This window comes from Aquarana catesbeiana, linkage group LG02 (genome assembly GCF_042186555.1).
Source record: "Aquarana catesbeiana isolate 2022-GZ linkage group LG02, ASM4218655v1, whole genome shotgun sequence".
Lineage (NCBI taxonomy): Eukaryota > Metazoa > Chordata > Amphibia > Anura > Ranidae > Aquarana > Aquarana catesbeiana.
Window position 1 is genome coordinate 99,775,970 of NC_133325.1, and position 24,947 is coordinate 99,800,916.

The window sequence follows — 24,947 nt, forward strand, 5'->3', positions numbered from 1 at the left end:
AGAGGAGGATCGGGGCTGCCCTGTGCAAAACCATTAGACAGAGCAGGTAAGTATAACATGTTTGGTATTTAAAAAAAATAAAATTTTTCACAATCACTTTAAATAGCATCTACTAAAGTCTGGTTCTAATGGGACCTGATTCTCATGCACCTGGAATGCATCTGGAAACGCAGTAAAAACGCACCAAAAATGCATGGCAACGCATCAAAAACGTGTTAAAAATGCACATGCAGAAACTCATCCGGAATGGATCTGGAGTGCATTTTTGGGGTATGAACCAGCCCTTAATGTTGTTGAAGCTGACTGTAGACATCGGAGAAGAGAAGCATGAAAAAATCACATGTACATAAGTATTCATAGCCTTTTCCATGACACTCAAAATTGAGCTCTGGTGCATCCTGTTTCCACTGATCATCCTTGAGAGGTTTCTACAACATGATTGGAGTCCACTTGTGGTAAATTCAGTTGATTGGACATGATCTGGAAAGGCACACACCTGTCTATATAAGGTTCCATAGTTATCAGTGCATGTCAGAGCAAACCAAGCCATGAAGTCCAAAGAATTGTCTGTAGACCTCCGAGACAGGATTGTTTTTGGGCACAGATGCGGAAGAGTACAGAAAAATTTCTGCAGCATTGAAGGTCCCAATAAGCACATTGGCCTCCATCATTTGTAAATAGAAGAAGTTTGGAACCACCAGGACTCTTCCTAGAGCGGGCCGCCCGGCCAAACTGAGCGATCAGGGGAGAAGGACCTTAGTCAGGGAGGTGACCAAGAACCCAATGGTCACTATGACAGATCTCCAGCGTTTCTCTGTGGAGAGAGGAGAACCTTCCAGAAGAATAACTATCTCTGCAGCACTCCACGAATCAGGCCTGTATGGTAGAGTGGCCAGATGGAAGCCACTTCTCAGTAAAAGGCACATGACAGCCCGCCTGGAGTTTACCAAAAGGCACCTGAAGGACTCTCAGACCATGAGAAACAAAATTCTCTGGTCTGATGAAACAAAGATTTAACTCTTTGGCCTGAATGGCAAGCGTCAAGTCTGGAGGAAACCAGGCACTGCTCATCACCTGGCCAATACCATCCCTACAGTGAAACATGGTGGTGGAAGCATCATGCTGTGTGGATGTTTTTCAGCAGCAGGAACTGGGAGACTAGTCAGGATTGAGGGAAAGATGAATGCAGCAATGTACAGAGACATCCTTGATGAAAACCTGCTCCAGAGCGCTCTGGACCTCAGACTGGGGGTGAAGGTTCATCTTCCAACAGGACAACGACCCTAAACACAAAGTCAAGATAACAAAGGAGTGGCTACGTGACAACTCTGTGAATGTCAATGAGTGGCCCAGCCAGAGCCCTGACTGACTGAACATCTCTGGAGAGATCTGAAAATGGCTGTGCACTGACGCTTCCCATCCAACCTGATGGAGCTTGAGAGGTCTTGCAAAGAAGAATGGGAAAAACTGCCAAAAAATAGGTGTGCCAAGCTTGTAGCATCATACTCAAAAAGACTTGAGGCTTTAATTGGTGCCAAAGGTGCTTCAACAACAAAGTATTGAGCAAAGGCTGTGAATACTTATGTACATGGGATTTTTTGTTTGTTTTTTATAGTTAATAAATTTGCAAAGATTTCAAACAAACAAACTTCTTTCACATTGTCATTATGGGGTATTGTTTGTAGAATTTCGAGAAAATCATGAATTTAATCCATTTTGGAATAAGACTGTAACACAACAAAATGAGGAGAAAGTGAAGCACTGTGAATACTTTCCAGATGCACTGTATCTCGGGGGGGGTCAAGAGTTATCGAAAAAGAAAAAAAAGTGTCCAATAGATCTACAGTAATGTATGACTGTCATGCAATCAGGCTGGAGTCATCTAAAGTCTATGTGTATTTACAGGGTATAAACTGACCTAAAATATGTAAAGCTGAACTCCAAAAAAAAAGTTATGTAAAACAAATGACTTCTGATGATGGATGTCCCACGTATGAATGATAGGTCGAACTTTCCACTCCCATCGCTGTCAGAATACACTGATCAGTGGTTGCAGCCCAAAAAATTTCCAGCAAGTTCCTTCCACAGACGTCAATCAAATTGTGTATGGCCAGCTTTACAATACCAGCTCTAGTACAGTGATGATTGTGGGTTGCTCGCTCTGCACCATCCTCTCCCCTTGTCCATTCACAAAACATCTTGTATTCTTTTTACACAATACAAGACATTATGTGAATTAAAGAGGAGAGAATTGGGGCAGATGAACAATATGATCTACCTTCATCCGTTCCCAATATGCCTTGTATTCATTGAAAAGAGTACAAGATGTTTTGTGAATGGATGAAGGAGAAGGAAGATGAAGAGTTAGGCTCGGTTCACACTGGTGCGATGCGGGAAACCATGCCAATCCATGAACCGCTGCGGGTGTCAATACAAAGTTAATTGTACACCCCCAGATCGGTTCGCAGATCGCAGTGCGAACTGTCAATTTGGACAGGAATCGGATCACGCGGGTGTGAACACCGATGCGATCAGATTCTGGTGCGCACCAAAGAAAGGGTCCTGCGCAATTTTGGCCCGAATGCAATGCAAATTCAGCCATACAACCTGTATGGCAGAATTTGCATTGCACAGACATCGCATGTGATTTGCACAGCAGTGCGGTGCGAATCACATGCGATGTCTGACATCACACTGGTGTGAACCAGCACTAAGGGTCCCGTTATCAGCACTGTACTAAACTGAGCATTATACAGTGCCTTGAAAAAAGTTTTCATACCCCTTGAATTTTTCCACATTTTGTCATGTTATAATCAAGAACATAAATGTATTTTATTGGGATTTTATGTGATAGACCAACACAAAGTGACACATAATTGTGAAGTGGAAGGAAAATTATAAATGGTTTCCCACATTTATTACAAATAAATATCTGAAAAGTGTGGTGTGCATTTGTATTCAGCCCCCTTTACTCTGATACCCCTAACTAAAATCTAGTGGAACCAATTGCCTTCAGAAGTCACCTAATTAGTAAATAGAGTCCACCTGTGTGTAATTTAATCTCAGTATAAATACAGCTGTTCTGTGAAGCCTTCAGAGGTTTGTTAGGAAACTTTAGTGAACAAACAGCATCATGAAGCCCAAGGAACACACCAGACAGGTCAGGGATAAAGTTATGGAGAAGTTTAAAGCAGGGTTAGGGTATAAAAAAATATCCCAAGCTTTGAACATCTCACAGAGCACTGTTCAATCCATCATCCGAAAATGGAAAGAGTATGGCACAACTGCAAACCTACCAAGACATGGCCGTCCACCTAAACTGACAGGCCGGGCAAGGAGAGCATTAATCAGAGAAGCAGCCAGGTGGTCCATGGGAACTCTGGAGGAGCAGAAGAGATCCACAGCTCAGGTGGGAGAATCTGTCCACAGGACATCTATTAGTCAGGCACTCCACAAATCTGGCCTTTATGGAAGAGTGGGAAGAAGAAAGCCAGTATTGAAAGAAAACCATAAGTCCTGTTTGCAGTTTGTGAGAAGCCATGTGGGGGACACAGCAAACATGTGGAAGAAGGTGCTCTGATCAGATGAGAACAAAATTGAACTTTTTGGCCTAAAAGCAAAACACTATATGTGGCAGAAATCTAATGCCGCGTACACACGGTCGGACTTTTCATCTACAAAAGTCCGACGGACGCCGACGGACTAAAGCCGGCTGACAATCTGATCGTGTGTGGGCTTCCCCGGACTTTCAGCGGACTTTTCCAGCTGCAAATCTGACGGACTTTAGATTTGAAACATGCTTCAAATCTTTACGTCGTAACTCCGCCGGACCTAGAAATCCGCTCGTCTGTATGCTAGTCCGACGGACGAAAACCCACGCTAGGGCAGCTATTGGCTACTGGCTATCAACTTCCTTATTTTAGTCTGGTGTACGTCACCACGTACGAATCCGTCGGACTTTTGTGTGATCGTATGTAGGCAAGTCCGTTCATTAGAAAGTCTGCCGCAAGTCCACCAAAAGTCCGTCGAAAGTCTGTCGGACCGGCTGTCGGACTTTTGTAGCCGAAAAGTCTGACCGTGTGTACGCGGCATAACACTGCACATCACCCTGAACACACCATCCCCACCGTGAAACATGGTGGTAGCAGCATCGTGTTGTGGGGATGTTTTTCTTCAGCAGGGACAGGGAAGCTGATCAGAGTTGATGGGAAGATGGATGGAGCCAAATACAGGGCAATCTTAGAAGAAAACCTGTCAAAAGACTTAAGATAGGGGCGGAGGTTCACCCTCCAGGACAACGACCCTAAACATACAGCCAGAGCTACAATGGAATGGTTTAGATCTAAGCATGTTCATGTGTTAGAATGGCCGAGTCAAAGTCCAGACCTAAATCCAATTGAGAATCTGTGTGAATTGCTGTTCACAGACACTCTCCATCCAATCTGACAGAGCTTGAGCTATTTTGCAAAGAAGAATGTGCAAAGATTCCACTCTCTAGATGTGCAAAGCTGGTAGAGACATCCCCAAAAAGACACTTTTATGTGACTTATGCGAATTATGTGCCACTTTGTGTTGGTCTATCACATAAAATCCCAATAAAATACATTTACGTTTTTGGTTGTACCATGACAAAATGTGGAGAATGTCAAGGGGTATGAATACTTTTTCAAGGCACTGTATGTTTAACGCCTGAAGTTCAGCACTTATAGGAATGTACGGGTTGAATGAAAATAAAAGTTATACCTAATGCAGCAGCCATCCACATGTGGGACACCCATCATTTGAAATAATGTATTTTACATAGCAATGTCTTTTTCTTTTCTTTTTTTTTTTTTTTACTAGAGTTCCGCATAAAGAAGAAGCTAAGAGGATGTCTGCAATCTGCAATAGACCAGAATCAAAACCAAACAAATAAGAGGAAGAGAGATTCTGGAAACAAGGGGTTAAAGGAACCCCATTCTGGGAGATGAAAGCTGTCACTGCTCACTTCTTAAAATTTCTAGTTGCCTACCTGCCATGCTGGCATCCAAAGGTTTCAGGAAGTGTGGAGATCAATTCTGAATGTATGTGTCCAAGATTTACTGGCTCAGTTGTCCAAAAAGTATAAGTTCACACCACATGCAGTCCAGTGCGTTTTTTTTCTGCATCAAAAACGCATGGATAGTAGTTTATGTTTTCAATGCGATAATTCACGCATGCATTTTTTCTGTACTGTACCGTAACGCGGTAAAACGCACCAAAACCACGCTGGAATACACCTAAATGCACTGGAACACACGTCCTTATTTAAGGTTTTAAAAAAAAAGGGGGGGGGATGCACTGGACTGCACCAAAAATGCATTGGAATGCATCAAAAATGCATAAAAAATGCGCATTCAGAAAAGCATCCAGAACACGTCTGGACTGCCTTTCTATGGTGTGAACTGGCCCTAATGCCGCGTACACACGAGCGGACTTCTCGTCCGCCTGAACTCCGAAGGACTTTTCAACGGAGTTCCAAAGAAACGGACTTGTCTACACACGATCACACCAAAGTCCGATCGTTTCGAACGTGATGACGTACGACCGGACTAGAATAAGGAAGTTCATAGCCAGTAGCCAATAGCTGCCCTAGCGTTTTTTGTCTGTCGGACTAGCATACAGACGAACTGATTTTTTGATCAGACTCGAGTCCGTCGGAAAGATTTGAAACATGTTCTATTTCTAGGTCTGTCGGAATTTTCGACAGAAAAGGTCCAATGAAGGTCCGATGAAGCCCACACACGATCGGAATGTCCGATGGAATTGTTCCGTCTGACCTTTTCTGCCAGACAGTCCGCTTTTTGAGCATACAGCTTCTTTAACCACTTCAATACCGGGCACTTATACACCTTCCTGCCCAGACCAATTTTCAGCTTTCAGTGCTGTCGCAGTTTGAATGACAATTGCGCGGTCATACAACACTGTACCCAAACTAAAATTTTATCATTTTGTTTCCACAAATCGAGCTTTCTTTTGGTGGTATTTGATCACCTCTGCGATTTTTATTTTTTGCGAAACAAATAAAAAAAGACTGAAAATTTTGAAAAAAATAAAAGTTTTGCTTTTGTTTTTGTTCAAAAATTTTGTAAATAAGTAAGTTTTCTCTTTCACTGATGGGCACTGATAAGGCGGCACTGACAGGCACTGATAAGGCGGCAGCGATGAGGTGGCACCAATGAGTGGGCACTGACGGGCACTGACGATGGGCACTGATATGCGGCACTGATGGGCACTGGTAGGCAGCACTGATGGGTGGCACTGATATGCAGCACTGAGGGGCATTGATAGGCGGCACTGATGGGCACTCATGGGTGGCACTGGTGGGCACTGATGGGCACTGATAGGAGACACTGATGGGCACTGATAGGCTGCAAAGATGGGTTCTTATGGGTGGCACTGATAGGTGGCACTGCTGGGCACTGATAGGTGGCACTGATGGGCACTGATACGTGGCACTGATACGCGGCACTGATAGGCATCCCTGGTGGCACTGGCAGTGGTAGGCATTGGAGTGGGCACTGATTGGCAGCTGCCTTTGCACTGATTAGTTTTTCCCTGGGGGTCTAGGGGGCATACCTGGTGGTCCAGTGTGGCTGGTTTCCCTGGTGGTCCTGGGCGGCTTCCCTGGTGGTCCTGTGCTGATAAACAATCAGCACAGACCCCCCCTGTCAGTAGAGCAGCCGATCGGCTCTCCTCTACTCGCGTCTGTCAGACGCGAGTGAGGAAAGGCCGATCACCGGCTCTTCCTATTTACATCGTGATCAGCCGTGATTGGACACGGCTGATCACGTGGTAAAGAGTCTCCGTCAGAGACTCTTTACCTAGATCGGTGTTGCGGGGTGTCAGACTGACACCCCACAACAATGATTGCCGCAATGCGGCTCAATATCCTGAGGACGTCATATGATGCCCAGTCAGGTTATTGAAACCACTTTGCCGCCATCATTCTGCTATATGGCGGGCGGCAAGTGGTTAAAAATACAATAAAATATCCAAATATCCAAAATAAAATATCCAAAGTTAAAACAGGGCAGATGATTTAATAGATGGAAAGATGAAAAAATGACTGAAGGTCCACTTTAAAGACTGGATACACACTATACAATTTTCTTTAGATTTTTTCCTTTAGATTTACCAAAACCATATAATATGAGGTCAAACCTAAACACTTTCAATGTGTATGCAGACCCTTACACTACAAATCTGAAGATAAATCTAAGGGAAATCAAACAACAAAAATTGTATAGTGTGTATCCAGCTTAAAGCGGACCTTCAGTCATTTTTTCATCTTTCCATCTATTACATCTTCTGCCCTTGTTGTTTTACTTTGGATAGTACATTTTTTTTCTGCAAGTAAATACCTTATACAGCCAACTATCTGTTTCCTGTCTGGTAAAAAGCCTAGGCTTATGACATCATGCACAGTTCTCTCTCTCTCGTGAGTTTGCGGGGGGGACAATGAAAGCTGCAGAGCTGGAGGTGTGCCTCTGTGTCTGTGTAAATCCAGGAAGTGAACAGGCAGCAGCTTCAGCTGCCCACAGTTAAAATGGCTGCAGCCAGACTCAATGGAGGGAGATTTCTGCAGCATATTTGGCAAGTACAGAATCACAGTATATATAAAATCATATGCAAAGTGGTTGGAGGGAAGCTTCAGAATGGCAGAGATGTTTTTATTACAAATTATGTGAGCAGACTGCAGTTCTTCAAGCCTTTTTCTGACACTTGTTGCTTACAGGTCTGCTCATTTGTCTCCTCTCCCCCTCTGGTGCCACATTTGGCACCTTTCTGGGGGAGGGGGACAGGATACTTTGTCTTTGACAGGTATCCTGTTCCCACTTCTGGGGGTTCGGGCCACAGCCCGTGACATCATCACGGGGCTCCCTCCTCCTCCCCCTGTCGCCGGGCCAGTAGGAGAGAGGAGCGGAGCCTCGTGCATGCGCAGCAGGGTTCCCAGTGTGAAGCCATAAGGCTATACTGCCGGGTACCCTTACCCACAATGGCGGCGACAGCACCGGACAGCTGATGGAAACATCAGCTGCTGTGCTGACATTGCTGGACTCCAGGACAGGAAAGTGTCCTATTATTAAAAACCAGCAGCTGCAGTGTGTGTAGCTGCTGGCTTTTCTTTTTTTTTTTTTTTTTTTTTTTTGGGCGGAACACCGCTTTAGAATCACTTTTTTTTTTCTACAAAATTACTTAGAACCCCCAAACATTATATGTATTTTTTTAGCAGAGACCCTAGAGAATAAAATGGCAGTTGTTGCAATATATTATGTCACACGTTATTTGCGCAGCAGTCTTTTAAACGCAATTTTTTGGGAAAAAAAAATACACTCTCATGAATTTAGAAAAAAAAAATCTAAACAGTAAAGTTGGCCCAATTTTTTTGTATAATGTAAAAGACGATGTTACGCCACGAGAATCATGATCTTTATTCTAAGCATAAAATCGTGATTCTCATTTTTGCCAAAATCGTTTAGGTCTATGTTTCAGTTTAAAGCAGAGTTCCGCCAGAAAAAAAAAAAATGAAAATATAAATACTGCAGCTGCTGACTTTTAAAATAAGGACACTTACCTGTCCACGGCGCCCGCGATATCCTCACCCGAAGCCGACCCGTCCCTTGGCTCCAGGTGGAGGCGCCAGCATCTTCAGTAAGGGAATCGGGAAGTAAAGTCTTGCGGTTTAACAGCCTGGTTCCCTACTGCGCATGCGCGAGTCGCACTGCGCGTTCTGAATGGTCCTCGCTGTCTTCTGGAACCTGTGTGTCTCCCAGAAGGCAGCGGGGGGGTGGAGGAAGGGCCGGACATGGCGTAGATCGCCAGGGATACTGCGGTGATCTTTCGCCAGAAGTGGGAGCAATTATCTGGATTAGACAGGTATCTGCTCCCCCCTCCCCCCCTGAAAGGTGCCAAATGTGACACCGGAGGGGGGGGATCCGAAAAGTGGAAGTTCCATTTCTGGGTGGAACTCCGCTTTAAACTGGTGCCATGACTGCTGCCCAGGTTTCCCTTTTCAGGGTGGCTCCTCTCTCTTGTAGCATTCTATGTAGTCACCCTTGCATTTAGGGACTAGAATTGTGTCTCCATACGCTGTGTGCATCAATAGAAAACACAGCCCTATAAAACCCTAGGATGGCAAGGAATTCTCCTGATCCTCCCTCCTCCTCCTTCACCTGACTGGAGACTGCACTGTCCACTGTTAACTCTTTCCTGTGAAGACCAGAAGTTCAGGGAAGCAGCACTGACAGAGCAGGAGTCAGTAGCATTAAAAGTTTTAAACGGCAAGTCCTGAGGTAAGAATTTTAACAAATAGGTTACTGGGGAATGTTTATGTTAATCTTAAAAATGCTGAGGGTTTAGTACTATTTTAACTTTGGTGTCTTATTTGCATGTAAGAACTGAAATCAATACACCTAGAAAGGACAAAAAAAATATGGTAATTTCTCCAACTAATGGCACTTCTGGTTACCCGATAACAGGCGATTTCCTGATAACAGGCGATTTCCTGGTATTAAGTAGAAATGGCAGAACACACTGAGGAGGTCAGGAAAGGCGACAAGTATTTATGATCTTAACTTTTTAACTCCTGCATTGCCTGAGGCAGGGAGGACTCATTTCTGGGGAATTCCAACTCAAAAAATAAATTCTGTTTAACAACCACTGCATTATATTTGTCATTATTGTTCTATGGTCTGTCTGATTGCCCCTGGGTATGTCTGCCTTGTAGATGTCCATTTGATAGCAGCAATCAATAAGATCACCATTATAACTTATCAACAGAGAGGCATGCGGTGAAAAGATAAAAAACAAATACTTATCAAAGAACTGCAGTCTGCTCACATAATTTGTAATAAAAACATCTTTTGCCATTCTGAAGCTTCCCTCCAATCACTTTGCATATTATTTTATATATACTGTGATTCTGTACTTGCCAAATATGCTGCAGAAATCTCACGCCAGAGTCTGGCTGCAGCCATTATAACTGTGGGCAGCTGAAGCTGCTGCCTGTTCACTTCCTGGATTTACACAGACACACATCTCCAGCTCTCACTGGCCCTCTTATGACTCATCCCCCCTCCCTTCCTGGCAAACTCTCACAAGAGTCAGAGAGAACTGTGCCTAGGCTTTTTACCAGACAAGAAAGAGGAAGTGGGCTGTATAGGGTATTTACTGGCAGAAAAAAAGTTCCACTTTAAGCTGGATACACGCTATACAACTTTTGTTGTTTGATTCCAGCCAAAAGGGGAAGCTCCAATTTTTTTGAACCTTCACCCCCTCCACTGCCACATTTAGCACTTTTTTGTGAGGCAGGGGGGAGCGGGTACCTGGTTTTGACAGGTACCAGCTCCCACTTTCAGCTCAGATCACCAAAAAAAAAAATATTATATATATATATACCGTATTTATCGGCCTATAACACGCACTTTTTTCCCCTGAAAATCAGGGGAAAATCGTGGGTGCGTGTTATAGGCCGATCCCCGCCGATTTCTGTGTCATCGGAGCGATCGCGGCAATTGCCGCGGTCGCCGCCGACATACACAGCCGTGGGTAGATTCAAAAATGGCGCCGAGACTGCAGGGAGCCGAGATACACATACCCGAGTGTTCTCGGCTTTTTTCGGCGCCGCTCACAGTCACGCCCAGTCCCGCCCTATGATGGACATAACACAGGTCCAGGGGCGGGACTGGGCGTGACGGCGGCGCCGGAAAAAGCCGAGAACACTCGAGTATGTGTATCTCGGCTCCCTGCAGTCTCTGCGCCATTTTTTGAATCTACACCGAGTGCACAAAGCTGCACTGACATGGCTGGACTGGGGCAGACCTGCACTAACGAAGCTGCACTGGGGCAAGGCTGCACTGAGGCAAGGCTGCACTGGGGCAAAGCTGCACTGACAAGGCTGCACTGACAAAGCTGCACTGACACTGAAAAGGCTGCAGATGGACAGATAAGGCTGCATTGATGGGCATTTTAATGTAAGTTTTTTTTTCCTTAAACTTCCCTCCTAAAAATTTTTTTTCCTTAAAATTCTCTCCTAAACTTGGGGTGCGTGTTATACGCCGGCGCGTGTTATACGCCGATAAATACGGTATATATATATATATATATATATATATATACACATACAGTGGCATTATATATATGATTTATGTGAATTCTGGCAATTGACACTTCTCTGTTTAATATAATTTAAAGTCTTTTTGGGCAAAATTAGAAATAGAAACACTTAGGCTTCATGCACACTGCTGCTGGTAAACAGACGCTCAGGAGCAGTTGGGCGTTTTTTGCCCCTGAACTCTCCTATGCTATCTTATCAGTACATGTACAAATTGTGGTTTCTAGGCAGTTGAGTTTAGTGGAGTGTACAGCGGTGGGTAGTATGTGCAGGATGGTGTCAGTAGGGCAGTGGACAGAGTCAGTAGTTCTTTATTTTTGTTATTATTTTTTTTTACAACTTAATTTTTTTGTATTTTTTTTTCACTTTTTCAAAATGCTTTGTGGGGGCCAGTCGATGGCGTCAGTAGAGCAATGGACAGTGCCAGAATTTTTTCTATTGTTATTATTTTCTCACAATTTTATTTTTTATATGATTTTTTACAATTTATTTTTGTAGTTTTTGTTTTTTACAAAGATTGGGGTTGGGGAGGGGGGTAGTGGACAGTGTCAGTAGAGCAGTGGACGGTGTCAGTAGATTTTTGTTTTTATAATTTTATCTATTATGTTTTACAATTTTGTTGTTTATAGTTTTTTTTTTTAAATATTTTTATTTTTTATTTTTTTCATAGTGTTTCTGGGGAAGGGGGTTAGTGGCAGTGGACAGTGTCAGTAGGGCAGTTTTTGTTCTTTATTTTGATGTATCTATTTCTGTACAATTTCATTTTTAATTTTTTTTTTTCACAATGCTTTTTGGGGGGGGGGGGGGTTTGGGGCAGTGGACAGTGTTGGCACATTGTGACTGCGACATTATGGTGGACACATCGGACAATTCTGACACATTTTTGGGACCATTGGCATTAATACAGCGATCAGTGCTATATAAAAACATTGATTACTGTGAAAATGTCACTGGCAGTAAAGGGGTTAACACTAGGGGGCGATCAAGGGCTTAATTGTGTTCCCTCTCTGTGTTCTAAATGAAGGGGGGAGGGGACTGACTAGGGGAGATGACAGATCGCTTATGAACACACGATCTGTCACCTCTCCCCTCAGAGAACCAGGATCTCTGTGTTTACACACAGAGATCCCAGTTCTTTCTTGGTGTGTCATCGAGACCGCCGGGCACTCACATCGGCTTCGAGGGCGAGGTGCGGGCACGCACCTCTAGTGGCCACCAGAGGGAGCGACATAACAGCGATTTGCGCAGCTGAGCCATGTTGCCGCAGTAGCGCGGTGGCTGGGCGGCAAGCGGTTAATGTACACGCATTAGGGCCCATGTTACCATGTGTTGCATTAAGGCAGTCTATTCATTATGAATGGACTGCCCATGCACCACCGTGGATGAAAAAATGTGCATTAGCCTTTTTTCAAAATGTGCCACAATGCATATACAGGGAGGTTCATTTACTAAAGGCAAATATACTGTGCACTGCCAAGTCTACTTGCTCTAGATCTGAAGGGAAGCTCTGAAATGAGGGGGAGCTCCGCTGATTTCTATCATCCAATCATGGACAGGCAAAAATGAAATTTTTTATTTTCCTTGCACGTGATTGGGTATTCTTTGCAAAGTGAAGCTTTACCTAATTTACTAAGCACTGGAGCAACTGCACTTGCAGTGCACAGTGTATTTGCCTTTAGTAAATCAACACCACTGTGTTGGGGTGTTACTCGCAATCAATGGCACAACAATGCACATAGTGCTGATGCGCTGCCATGCTTTTTGGCACACATGTTTTAGCCCAGGGTGCTATAACACATACATGTGAATGGACCCAAATATGATTGACAGCCGTATGGCAATGCAGACAAGTTGCTTTAGCTTTCCCCAGTTAAAACGCATATATTAAAGTGATTGTAAAGGTAAATTAAAAAAAACAATATATATAACAAACATATCATACTTACCTCCACTGTGCAGCTCGTTTTGCACAGAGTGGCCCCGAACCTGGTCTTCTGGGGTCCCCCGGCGGCTCTCGTGGCTCCTCCCTACATCTGATAACCCCCACTGTGTAGAGCACAGTGGAGACAATTTTAATGTAAGCGCCAGTAACAGCGTGCTATCCGTGGCTCTCCTCTTCCTCCAGCCATGCATTCCTCCGCCCAGGCGAGGCTGTAATGGGCACAGTGAGGCTGCAATGGGCACAGTGAGACTGCATTGGGCACAGTGAGGCCGATATGGGCACAGTGTGGTTGCAATGGGCACAGTGTGGCTGCAATGGGCACAGTTAGACTGCAATGGGCACAGTGTGGTTGCAATGGGCACAGTGAGGCTGCAATGGGCACAGTGAGGCTGCAATGGGCACAGTGAGGCTGCAATGGGCACAGTGAGACTGCAATGGGCACAGTGAGGCTGATATGGGCACAGTGAGGCTGATATGGGCCCAGTGAGGCTGATATGGGCACAGTGAGGCTGCAATGGGCACAGTGAGGCTGTAAAAGGCACAGTGTGGCTGCAACAGGCACAGTGAGGCTGCAACAGGCACAGTGTGGCTGCAACTGGCAAAGTGTGGCTGCAACGGGCACAGTGAGGCTGCAACAGGCACAGTGTGGCTGCAACGGGCAGAGTGTGGCTGTCATGGGCACAGTGAGGCTGCAATGGTGGGGATAATATGGCTGCAATGGTGGGCACAGTGTGGCTGCAATGGTGGGCACAGTGTGGCTGCAATGGTGGGCACAGTGAGGCTGCAATAGTGGGCACAGTGAGGCTGCAACATTGGGCACAGTGTGTCTTCAAAGGTGGGCACAGGTGAGGCTGCATTGAGGGGCACAGGTGAAAAAAATGTCTAAACACTAAAAAATGCAGGCTTTATATATAATATCTTTATATATCTTACTTTCAGACCAGTTGTCTGTAGTTTTAAAAAATGTGGATAAAGCAGTAGAAGACTATTTTGCCATGGTGGAAAGAGTCATGATGACAGCTACGGTATGCCTCTCCTACAAACAAGCTTTTATTTGCTTGAACTGAAATTCTACACTGTGGTGGATAGCACATCCCTACTGTCATTTCTGGAAAGTGTCCAAACAAATTAACAGCTTCTCAATGTTACATTTAGGAAAAGAAATGTTTTAATTTGTTTGAACTTTAATGCTAGTCTAGGCTGCGGTAGGTTGGAGCACATTGCTAGTATCTTATCTGGAATGTACCCAAACAAATGAACAGCTTCACAATCTTGTTACATTTAACATCAAATGCAATGTTGCAATATTGTATATACAAATACTAAGGCTCCATTCACACTTGCGCGACTTGTCATGCACCTTTGGACTTCAAAATTGCATGAAAAGTCGTTCCCCATGTTTTCCAATGATAACCATTCATATATGCGCGACTTAAAGTTACAGGACTTTAAGAATCTCATGCAATACTTTGGTCCGCCTTTCATGCAACTTGAGGGCCATAGACTTCAATGTTTACCCTCAAAAGTTGCATGAAAGTTGTACCTGAATGTTATACAATGCAACAGTTGTCCTTTATCACTGGTCAAAGCCAAAGTCGGTGCAACTTTGGAGTTGTACAAGTATTAATGGAGCCTATAACCAGTATAGAAAAAAAGTGAATACCCATAACTAAATCTGCATTATCAACAAAGGACTTACCTTGAGAAAACTGGTTTATGCTATGGTTTCCCTTGTCCGTATTGATGAGGAATCCATGGCTGGGACCTTGTGTGACTCGAATACGGAGTGAAAGGTGGGAACTGTCCCTGTCCTCAGCTTTAAGGACCTTGTTGGTAATTAAAAATCCCAAATGGCCAGTACTTAGGATTCGGAGAGTTGGGGCACCCTTGTTTACGATAATCTGTGGCACGCCATTATCCACTGCTATTATGCGTATTTTCATCATCTGGGGCTGCCTTGTCTCATAGACAGTATCCGGGAACACATAAAAGTCAGTATGGGTGCCATCGGTGACAGTGAAGGAGAAGCTGTCCTCTGTAGTCTCTGTGCCATCATGCTTATAACTGATCAGGTTATCATTAAGGTCTTGCTTTGTAAAAGAGGTCACAGTTCTACTGTTGTTATACAGGATCTTCCCATGGACTGGTACTTGGGTTATAACAAATCTCAGCCTTTTGTCTGGAGTGTCCCTGTCCTCTACTGTAAGTTCAAAGGGGGTGATCAGTTTATTTTCACTCTCTCTCACTGTTAGTTCATGGATAGTCAGGACTGGCTTCTTGTTATCCACATCACTGATGGATATTCTGAATGTGCGAAAAACTGGATTATACCCGTCGGTGACCTCAAATTCAAAGCTGTCCATTTTCACTTCATCATCGGATGTGTGTGTGTAGTAGACTTTATTACCCGCCAACTGGAGCTGAGTGAAGGATGTGATGGGCACCCCAGGAAAGTCAGTGCACTCCAAGTGCCCACGTACCGGGGCCCTTGTGATTGTAAAAACCAAGTGTTCATCTGGGCTATTGAGATCACTAGTGCTAAGCAAGTCAGTGGTAAGTGTTACTTTGCCTCCTTCTTTCAAAGACACTCCTTTATTAACTACATCTGGATAGACCATATCAATTCCTCCCACTGTAACATAAAAGTATCTATCAATAAGGGGATTAATTCCATCAGTGACATCAAACTTGAACAGATCTCGAATGCCCTCTTGGCCAAAGTGCTGGTATTGTATTAATTCCCTGTCCACCTCGTCCTGCGTAAAATTCATACCTATTGTTATATTTTCTAGTCCACCATTTGGCTTTCTTCTTTGAAGCAAACCTTGTCCAGGTCCATAGCGTAAAATGAAGGTTAAAGTTTTGTCATCAGAGTCCAAATCTGTAGCCTTAAGGACTTTATTAGTGATTAGTTTTGTTTCTTCTATCTCTATCTCCAAACCATCATTGATGGTCATTCTAGGGGTCTCATCATCCACGGGTATAATCATAATGAGAACAGTTTTGACCACTGAATGTTTTCCATCAGTAAGTTTTATTTCAAAACTGTCCTCTTTGGTCTCTGAGTCATCATGTTCATAAAGGATGGTGGAGCTCTCTTTGATGTCCTCTAGGTTGAAGCTGTTGACTATCACAGTACCATTGGTGAACTGATTAACGATATTCCCATGTTTTGGTGGCTTAGTGATAAAAAAGACAAGTTGATCTGTTGGAATATCAGCATCTGCCCCATTTAGTATAGGAATATCGATAACAAGACTCATTCCTTCCATAACTACGAATTCCCTCATGAAAATCTCTGGCTTTTCATCATTGGCTGGAATGATAACAATAGGAAAGAAGTGCTTCTGGGAAAAGTTGATGCCATCAGAGCAGTGGAATGTCAACCTATCTTCCACTGGTTCCACGCCCTTATGGATGCTTTGCACATAATAGATATGACCTATTCTGATATCTTTTAAAGTAAATGCACTAATAGCAGTCCCAGCTCTAGATTTTTCAGATCCTGGTGCAGGGGAGATATTTTCTAGGTATCCAGATGTGGGTTGGACAACGATAGTGCACAGAATGTCATCATTAGGGGTGTCTGTATCTTGTGCTCTTAAATTTGATGAGGTTATAACATTTTTTTCACCTTCAATAACTGTGAACTGTTTACCTACTGTAACTAGGGGGGCCTGGTTATCAATGGGCAGAATGGTAACTTGAACTCGTACTCCAGTAACTCTATTACCTCCAACAGTCCATTCCTCTGAAAGGTCAGATAATGTTAAATTGAAAGAGTCTTCCATTTTTTGTAGCCCGATTTCTCCTGCACTGTGGGAATAAATAACTGCCCCATCAATTATGTCTCTCTGGGAAAACCTTTCAGCGGGTACCCCATTGACTAGAATTTCTCCAAGACGAGGTGGGTCTTCAACGATGAATGTTAGCATGAGGTCATCCGTGTCTGCATCTGTGCCTTGGATAACATTAGCTGTGATTTCAGCTGAACCTCCTTCCAAAACATCAAGATAGGAGCCAATGGTTCCAGCTGGTAGCATGATCCTGGGCACTTCATCATCCACCAGCCGCACAGTGATTTTAATGATAATAGTGAGGACATGCACCCCATCACTTACATCCAAAGTAAAGGAATCACTGGCAGATTCTTCACCACTGTGCATGTAGCTTATTTTCCCATTTCGGATGTCATCCAACACAAATGATTCACCCACATCCATCACTTGGTTAGAGTACAGCACTTGCCCATGTCTTGGGGACTGAGTGAGGGTAAAAGTTATTTTATCTCTGTCTGTGTCAGCATCCGTGGCATCGAGCTCTGCTGCTGTTATAGCATGGCTTCCTCTTTCAAACACTGTAAAGCCTGTATTTATTATATTTGGAGGCTTGTTGTCCACTGGCTGCAGAAATATGGTAAAATCCCCTTCAGCTAAATTGCCAGACATGTCCTCTACCGTGTAATGAAATTGTACAACACGAGGGGTGATTCCAAGTTCTAGGTCTGGTGGTTTATAGGAAATCTTATGATGGTTTATCTGAGCTTGGGTGAACTCTGTGACCACCAGATCTGGGTTTTCAGTAAGGACGATGAAGCCCATAATAGCAGGGTTGTTCTCATCTGTGTCTGATGGAGGGATGGTCACGGTGTATTTCAGGTCCCTGTCATCAGAATCTAAGTCAGTATAACGGAGAAATTTCTTTCTAAAGTAAGTTAAATGGTATTCCTGCACTACCATTTTGAGGGTAGTACCTGGGTATAGTTCTGGAGGTAAGTCATCTATAGGGTTAATTTTTACAACAAAGGTGTGCTCCCCAGATTGATTTGGAGGATCATTGTCATCTTGGACTCTAAAGACATGCTGGTCCATGACTGGGACAGTGCTATGGGGCCCAATATGTTTGTAATATAATTTTCCATCTAATATATCTTGCTGAGTCCATTCACTTACCACCTTCTCATACATCTTTAGATTGGGAATGAACTGCCATTCAGAAGGATCTTGTGGTATCTCAGATTGACGCAACACCATTTGCCCCAGGGTCGAGTATGGTAACTCTAAAATAAAACGTATGGTGGAGTCCTCTGAGTCGATATCTGTAGCACTCAACACCAGAGGAGTCACGGGGGCCACTTCTTTTTCTGAAAGCATCAAACCAGTGTTGGCATTAACTATAGGAGGCTCATCATCGGTTGGCACCACCGTGATTGGAAAAAGGAATTCCACTTCATGCTTTGCATCAGTCATGCGGAAAATGATGTTGTCACTGTAGGTGTCACTGCCATCATGTTGATAGATAACCCTACCCTGGTCCAGATCAGAGGCTGTAAAAAACTTGGAGCTCTCAGGAGGGGATCCTAACAGATAAAGCTGTCCATGCCTCAAGCCAGCCAACACACTGACTCGAACATCATCCAGGTTATCCTCATCACTGATCTGCAGGTTCTGGGCACTGAATAAAGGTCTAGACTGTCCTTCAAACAAGAGCTGACCTGTGTTTCTGGTAACTACAGGAGCCATTGTGTTCATGGGTTTTACAACAATCATGAAGGAGAAAGGCTCTGACACTGCACCCTCAGAATCCACCACCTCCAGCTCCACTTCAAAGATGCGCTCAGTATCAGAGTCCTCAGGTGGGGGCTTGTAGGCAATCCTGAGCTCCTGCAGGTCCCTCTGGTAAAAGGAGGTGATGGGTAAGTTGCGGTCATCGGTGCTAACAATCTGCCCCTGCCCTGGCCCAAAATTGGAGGTGACATTAAAGATGAGGTCCCCAGGGTCGGACTCTATGTCCTCAGCGGCCAGCATATCTGGAGTGATGGCTGTCATGACAAACTGGTCCACCTCCATCATCATCATGGCTATGAAGCTAGGCTTGGGCTGGGTGTTCTCCAAGCCTTCCTTGATGCGGACCAGGACCTGAAAATGCTCCTGTTTGAGCAGGTTCCCCACTTTGTCATGCAGCTCCACCAGCATGGGTATGTAGTCCTTGTTGGGGGACTGGGTGGAAGCTATGTGCAGGTAGCGGACACCTTGTTGTAGGAACTCCCCACAGTCCATCATGTGGCCAGGACTTTGCAGCAACCTCCCGTACCTGGGCAGCCCTCCTAGCCCCACCAGCGGTGTAATCCTGCACACCTCAAACGTCCTGTCATAGGTGAACTCAAGGACCTTCTTGTCTATGGGGTTGCTGGTCCCCAGGAGCTTCTCCACGGTGAGCGGCATGTTCCTGGTGACCACCTCCAGCTGGGTGAAGAGCACCTCCACCTCGATCATGAATGGGATGATGACTGTCCGGGTCTGGGTGTCATAGCGGAGCTGCAGCTTCACCCTGTCCTTGGAGGGGCTCCGGGCCCCCAGGTGGGAGTATTTGACTTCTCTGGCCCCGAACTCACAGGGGAACCTGTTGGGGGAGAGGTGGCCCGGTCCCTGGGATAGGGGGTCATTGTTCAGGACGCTGATGTGACATTTGTCTCCAGGCTGGACTTGGATCACCAGATCCAGAACCGGGTCCAGGTACACAGATCTGCCGAAGGGCACCCGGATCCCATGGTTGGCCACCAGGATCTCCTCTTCTAGGGGCCCATAAGTCAAGTGAGAGTCGTCCGGGGCCCCCCGCTGGGTCTCCGCAGTGGCGATCAGTAGCAATAGCTCCAACAGTGGTAGTAGCGCAGTACGTGTCCTGACAGCAGAGACCCGGCTCGTCATATTGGGTCCAGGTGTGTGTGAGCGGCAGAGAGAGACAGTCCCGGGAGGTCAGCGGAGTTCCTCACCTGCCGACCGGGGTCATTGAGGCAGCAGCGATAGGCAGACAGACAGCGATAGGCAGACAGACAGCGATAGGCAGACAGCAGAGTGCAGCCCAGGCTCAGCGCAGACTCCCTCCCCTCCTCCGGATCACCGGGCTTCTCACTGTGAGCGGGGGCTTTAATCTTCTGGGAGTCCTGGAGCAACACGTGGGCGGAGCGTAAGAGTTTCCCGTAAGGCGATTGGTGGGATTGCGGGTAAAGGGACTGAAGAGCGTTCTGTGATTGGCCGGTCGGGACGTCAATCAGCCCGTATGGAGCCGCCGCTAACAGGTTGTCGGAGAGGTGACCTGCACAGGGAGAGGACAGAGAGAGGAGTGCGGGGAGAGAGGAGTGCGGGAGGAGAGAGGAGAGGAGTGCGGGGAGAGAGGAGTGCGGGAGGAGAGAGGAGAGGAGTGCGGGGAGAGAGGAGTGCGGGAGGAGAGAGGAGAGGAGTGCGGGGAGAGAGGAGTGCGGGAGGAGAGAGGAGAGCGGGAGGAGAGAGGAGAGGAGTGCGGGGAGAGAGGAAAGGAGTACTAGGAGAGAGGAGAGGAGTGCGGGACGGGGAGAGAGGAAAGGAGTGCGGGAGGAGAAGAGAGGAGTGCGGGGAGAGAGGAGTGCAGGAAGAGAGGAGTGCGGGGAGAGAGGAGAGGAAAGCGGGGAGAGAGAAGAGGAGTGCGGGGAGAGAGGAGAGGAGTGAGGGTAGAGAGGAGAGGAGTGCGGGAGGAGAGAGGAGAGGAGTGCGGGGAGAGAGGAGTGCGGGGAGAGAGGAAAGGAGTACTAGGAGAGAGGAGAGGAGTGCGGGACGGGGAGAGAGGAAAGGAGTGCGGGACAGGGAGTGCGGGAGGAGAAGAGAGGAGTGCGGGGAGAGAGGAGTGCAGGAAGAGAGGAGTGCGGGGAGAGAGGAGAGGAAAGCGGGGAGAGAGAAGAGGAGTGCGGGGAGAGAGGAGAGGAGTGAGGGTAGAGAGGAGAGGAGTGCAGGAAGAGAGAAGAGTGTGGGGATAGAGAAGAGAATTACGGGGAGAGAGGAGTGTGGGAAGAGAGAAGAGGATTGCGGGGAGAGAGGAGTGCGGGGAGAGAGGAGAGTGGAGTGTGGGGAGAGAGGAGTGCAGGGAGAGAGGAAAGGAGTGCAGGGAGAGAGGAGAAGAGTGCAGGGAGAGAGGAGTACAGGAGGAGTGCAGGGAGAGAGGAGTGCGGGGAGAGAGAAGAGGAGTGCGAGGAGAGGGGAGTGCGGGGAGAGAGGAGAAGAGTGCGTGGAGAGAGGAGTGCGAGGAGAGGGGAGAGAGGAAAGGAGTGAAAAAAGGAGTGAGGGGAGTGCGGGGAGAGAGAAGAGGAGTGTGGGGAGAGAGGAGAGAGATGTGGGGAGAGAGAAGAGGGGATCGCGGGGAGAGAGGAGAAGAGTGCGGGGACAGAGGAGTGCGGGGAGAGAGGAAAGGAGTGCGGGGAGAGAGAAGAGCAGTGCGGGGAGAGAGGAGTGTGTGGAGAGAGGAAAGGAGTGAGAAGAGGAGTGAGGGGAGTGCTGGGAGAGAGGAGAGGAGTGTGGGGAGAAAGGAGAGAGGTGCGGGGAGAGAGGAGAAGACTGCGGGGAGAGAGGAAAGGACTGCGGGGAGAGAGAAGAGGAGTGCGGGGAGAGGGAAGAGAGGAGTTTGGGGAGTGCAGGGAGAGAGAAGTGCGTGGAGAGAGGAGTGCGAGGAGAGGGGAGAGAGGAAAGGAGTGAGAAGAGGAGAGTGCGGGGAGAGAGGAGTGTGAGGAGAGAGAAGAGCAGTGCGGGGAGAGGGAAGTGTGGGGAGAGAGGAGTGCAGGGAGAGAGGAAAGGAGTGCGAGGAGAGAAAAGAGGAGTGAGGGGAGTGTGGGGATAGAGGAGTGCGTGGAGAGGGGAGTGCGGGGAGAGAGGAGAGGTAAGTGCGGGGAGAGAGGAAAGGAGTGCGGGGAGAGAGAAGAGGAGTGAGGGCAGTGCGGGGAGAGAGGAGTGTGTGGAGAGAGGAGAGGGGAGTTTGGGGAGAGAGGAGTGTGGAGATAGGGGAGTGCAGGGAGAGAGAAGAGGGGATTGTGGGGAGAGAGGAGAGGAGTGCGGGGAGAAGGGACAAAGAAGTGAGAGGAGAGGACTGTGAGGAGAGGAGTGTGGAGAGAGGACAGAGGAGTGCGGGGAGAGAGGAGTGCCAGGAGAGAGAAGTGGGGGGAGAGAGGAGAGGAGTGTGGAGAGAGGACAGAGGAGTGCGGGGAGAGAGAAGTGGGGTGAGAGAGGAGAAGAGTGCAGGGAGAGAGAAGTGGGGGGTGAGAGGAGAAGAGTGCGGGGAGAGATGACAGAGGAGTGCAGGGAGAGAGAAGTGAGAGGAGAGAGGAGAGGAGTGCAGGAGTGTGGAGAGAGAGGAGTAAGGGGAGAGAAGACAGAGGAGTGCTGGAAGAGAGGAGAGGAGTGCGGGAAACGGATAGGAGGGAGGAGAGCGGGGAAAGGATAGGAGGGAGGAGTGTTGGGAATGGATAGGAGGGAGGAGTTCGAGGAACGGATAGGAGGGAGGAGTGCGAGGAACGGATAGGAGGGAGGAGTGTTGGGAACGGATAGGAGGGAGGAGCGCGGGGAACGGATAGGAGGGAGGAGTGTTGGGAACGGATAGGAGGGAGGAGTGCGAGGAACGGATAGGAGGGAGGAGTGTTGGGAACGGATAGGATTGAGGAGTTTTGGGAATGGATAGGAGGGAGGAGTGTGGGGAACGGATAGGAGGGAGGAGTGTTGGGAACGGATAGGATTGAGGAGTTTTGGGAACGGATAGGAGGGAGGAGTGCGGGGAACGGATAGGAGGGAGGAGTGCGAGGAACGGATAGGAGGGAGGAGTGTTGGGAACGGATAGGATTGAGGAGTTTTGGGAACGGATAGGAGGGAGGAGTGCGGGGAACGGATAGGAGGGAGGAGTGCGGGGAACGGATAGGAGGGAGGAGTGCGGGGAACGGATAGGAGGGAGGAGTGCGGGGAACGTATAGGAGGGAGGAGCACGGGGAACGGATAGGAGAGAGGAGTGAGGGGAATGGATAGGAGGGAGGAGAGCGGGGAACGGATAGGAGGGAGGAGAGCGGGGAATGGATAGGAGGGAGGAGTGCGGGGAACGGATAGGAGGGAGGAGTGCGAGGAACGGATAGGAGGGAGCAGTGCGGGGAACGGAGGGAGGAGCGCAGGGAATGGATAGGAGGGAGGAGCGCAGGGAATGGATAGGAGGGAGGAATGCGGGGAACGGATAGAAGGGAGGAGTGCGGAGAATGGATAGGAGGGAGGAGCGCGGGGAACGGATAGGAGGGAGGAGAGCGGGGAACGGATAGGAGGGAGGAGTGCGGGGAACGGATAGGAGGGAGGAGTGCGAGGAACGGATAGGAGGGAGCAGTGCGGGGAACGGAGGGAGGAGCGCAGGGAATGGATAGGAGGGAGGAATGTTGGGAACGGATAGGAGGGAGGAGTGTTGGGAACGGATAGGAGGGAGGAGTGCGGGGAACGGGTAGGAGGGAGGAGTGCGAGGAACGGATAGGAGGCAGGAGCGCAGGGAACGGATAGGAGGGAGGCGTGCGGGGAACGGATAGGAGGGAGGAGTGAGGGGAATGGATAGGAGGGAGGAGTGCGAGGAACGGATAGGAGGGAGGAGTGCGAGGAACGGATAGGAGGGAGGAGTGCGGGGAACGGATAGGAGGGAGGAGTGCGAGGAACGGATAGGAGGGAGGAGTGCGGGGAATGGATAGGAGGGAGGAATGTTGGGAACGGATAGGAGGGAGGAGTGCGAGGAACGGATAGGAGGGAGGAGTGCTGGGAACAGATAGGAGGGAGGAGTGTGGGGAACGGATAGGAGGGAGGAGTGTTGGGAACGGATAGGATTGAGGAGTTTTGGGAACGGATAGGAGGGAGGAGTGCGGGGAACGGATAGGAGGGAGGAGTGCGAGGAACGGATAGGAGGGAGGAGTGTTGGGAACGGATAGGATTGAGGAGTTTTGGGAACGGATAGGAGGGAGGAGTGCGGGGAACGGATAGGAGGGAGGAGTGCGGGGAACGGATAGGAGGGAGGAGTGCGGGGAACGGATAGGAGGGAGGAGTGCGGGGAACGTATAGGAGGGAGGAGCACGGGGAACGGATAGGAGAGAGGAGTGAGGGGAATGGATAGGAGGGAGGAGAGCGGGGAACGGATAGGAGGGAGGAGAGCGGGGAATGGATAGGAGGGAGGAGTGCGGGGAACGGATAGGAGGGAGGAGTGCGAGGAACGGATAGGAGGGAGCAGTGCGGGGAACGGAGGGAGGAGCGCAGGGAATGGATAGGAGGGAGGAGCGCAGGGAATGGATAGGAGGGAGGAATGCGGGGAACGGATAGAAGGGAGGAGTGCGGAGAATGGATAGGAGGGAGGAGCGCGGGGAACGGATAGGAGGGAGGAGAGCGGGGAACGGATAGGAGGGAGGAGTGCGGGGAACGGATAGGAGGGAGGAGTGCGAGGAACGGATAGGAGGGAGCAGTGCGGGGAACGGAGGGAGGAGCGCAGGGAATGGATAGGAGGGAGGAATGTTGGGAACGGATAGGAGGGAGGAGTGTTGGGAACGGATAGGAGGGAGGAGTGCGGGGAACGGGTAGGAGGGAGGAGTGCGAGGAACGGATAGGAGGCAGGAGCGCAGGGAACGGATAGGAGGGAGGCGTGCGGGGAACGGATAGGAGGGAGGAGTGAGGGGAATGGATAGGAGGGAGGAGTGCGAGGAACGGATAGGAGGGAGGAGTGCGAGGAACGGATAGGAGGGAGGAGTGCGGGGAACGGATAGGAGGGAGGAGTGCGAGGAACGGATAGGAGGGAGGAGTGCGGGGAATGGATAGGAGGGAGGAATGTTGGGAACGGATAGGAGGGAGGAGTGCGAGGAACGGATAGGAGGGAGGAGTGCTGGGAACAGATAGGAGGGAGGAGTGCGGGGAACGGAGGGAGGAGCGCAGGGAATGGATAGGAGGGAGGAATGTTGGGAACGGATAGGAGGGAGGAGTGTTGGGAACGGATATGAGGGAGGAGTGCGGGGAACGGATAGGAGGGAGGAGTGTTGGGAATGGATAGGAGGGAGGAGTTCGAGGAACGGATAGG

The 24,947-nt window shown here is 48.1% G+C and overlaps 1 protein-coding gene across 1 annotated transcript in view; it reads right to left on the reverse strand.

Moving 5' to 3' along the window:
* Positions 1 to 20,005, reverse strand: part of FREM2 (FRAS1 related extracellular matrix 2) — a 293,022-nt gene extending 273,017 nt beyond the window's left edge. Inside the window, exon 1 of the mRNA XM_073613282.1 lies at positions 14,776 to 20,005. Within this exon, the coding sequence (XP_073469383.1) occupies positions 14,776 to 19,783 (5,008 nt within the window). The 5' untranslated portion in view covers positions 19,784 to 20,005. The remainder of the gene's footprint in view (positions 1 to 14,775) is intronic.
* Between the last annotated feature and the right edge of the window lie 4,942 nt (positions 20,006 to 24,947).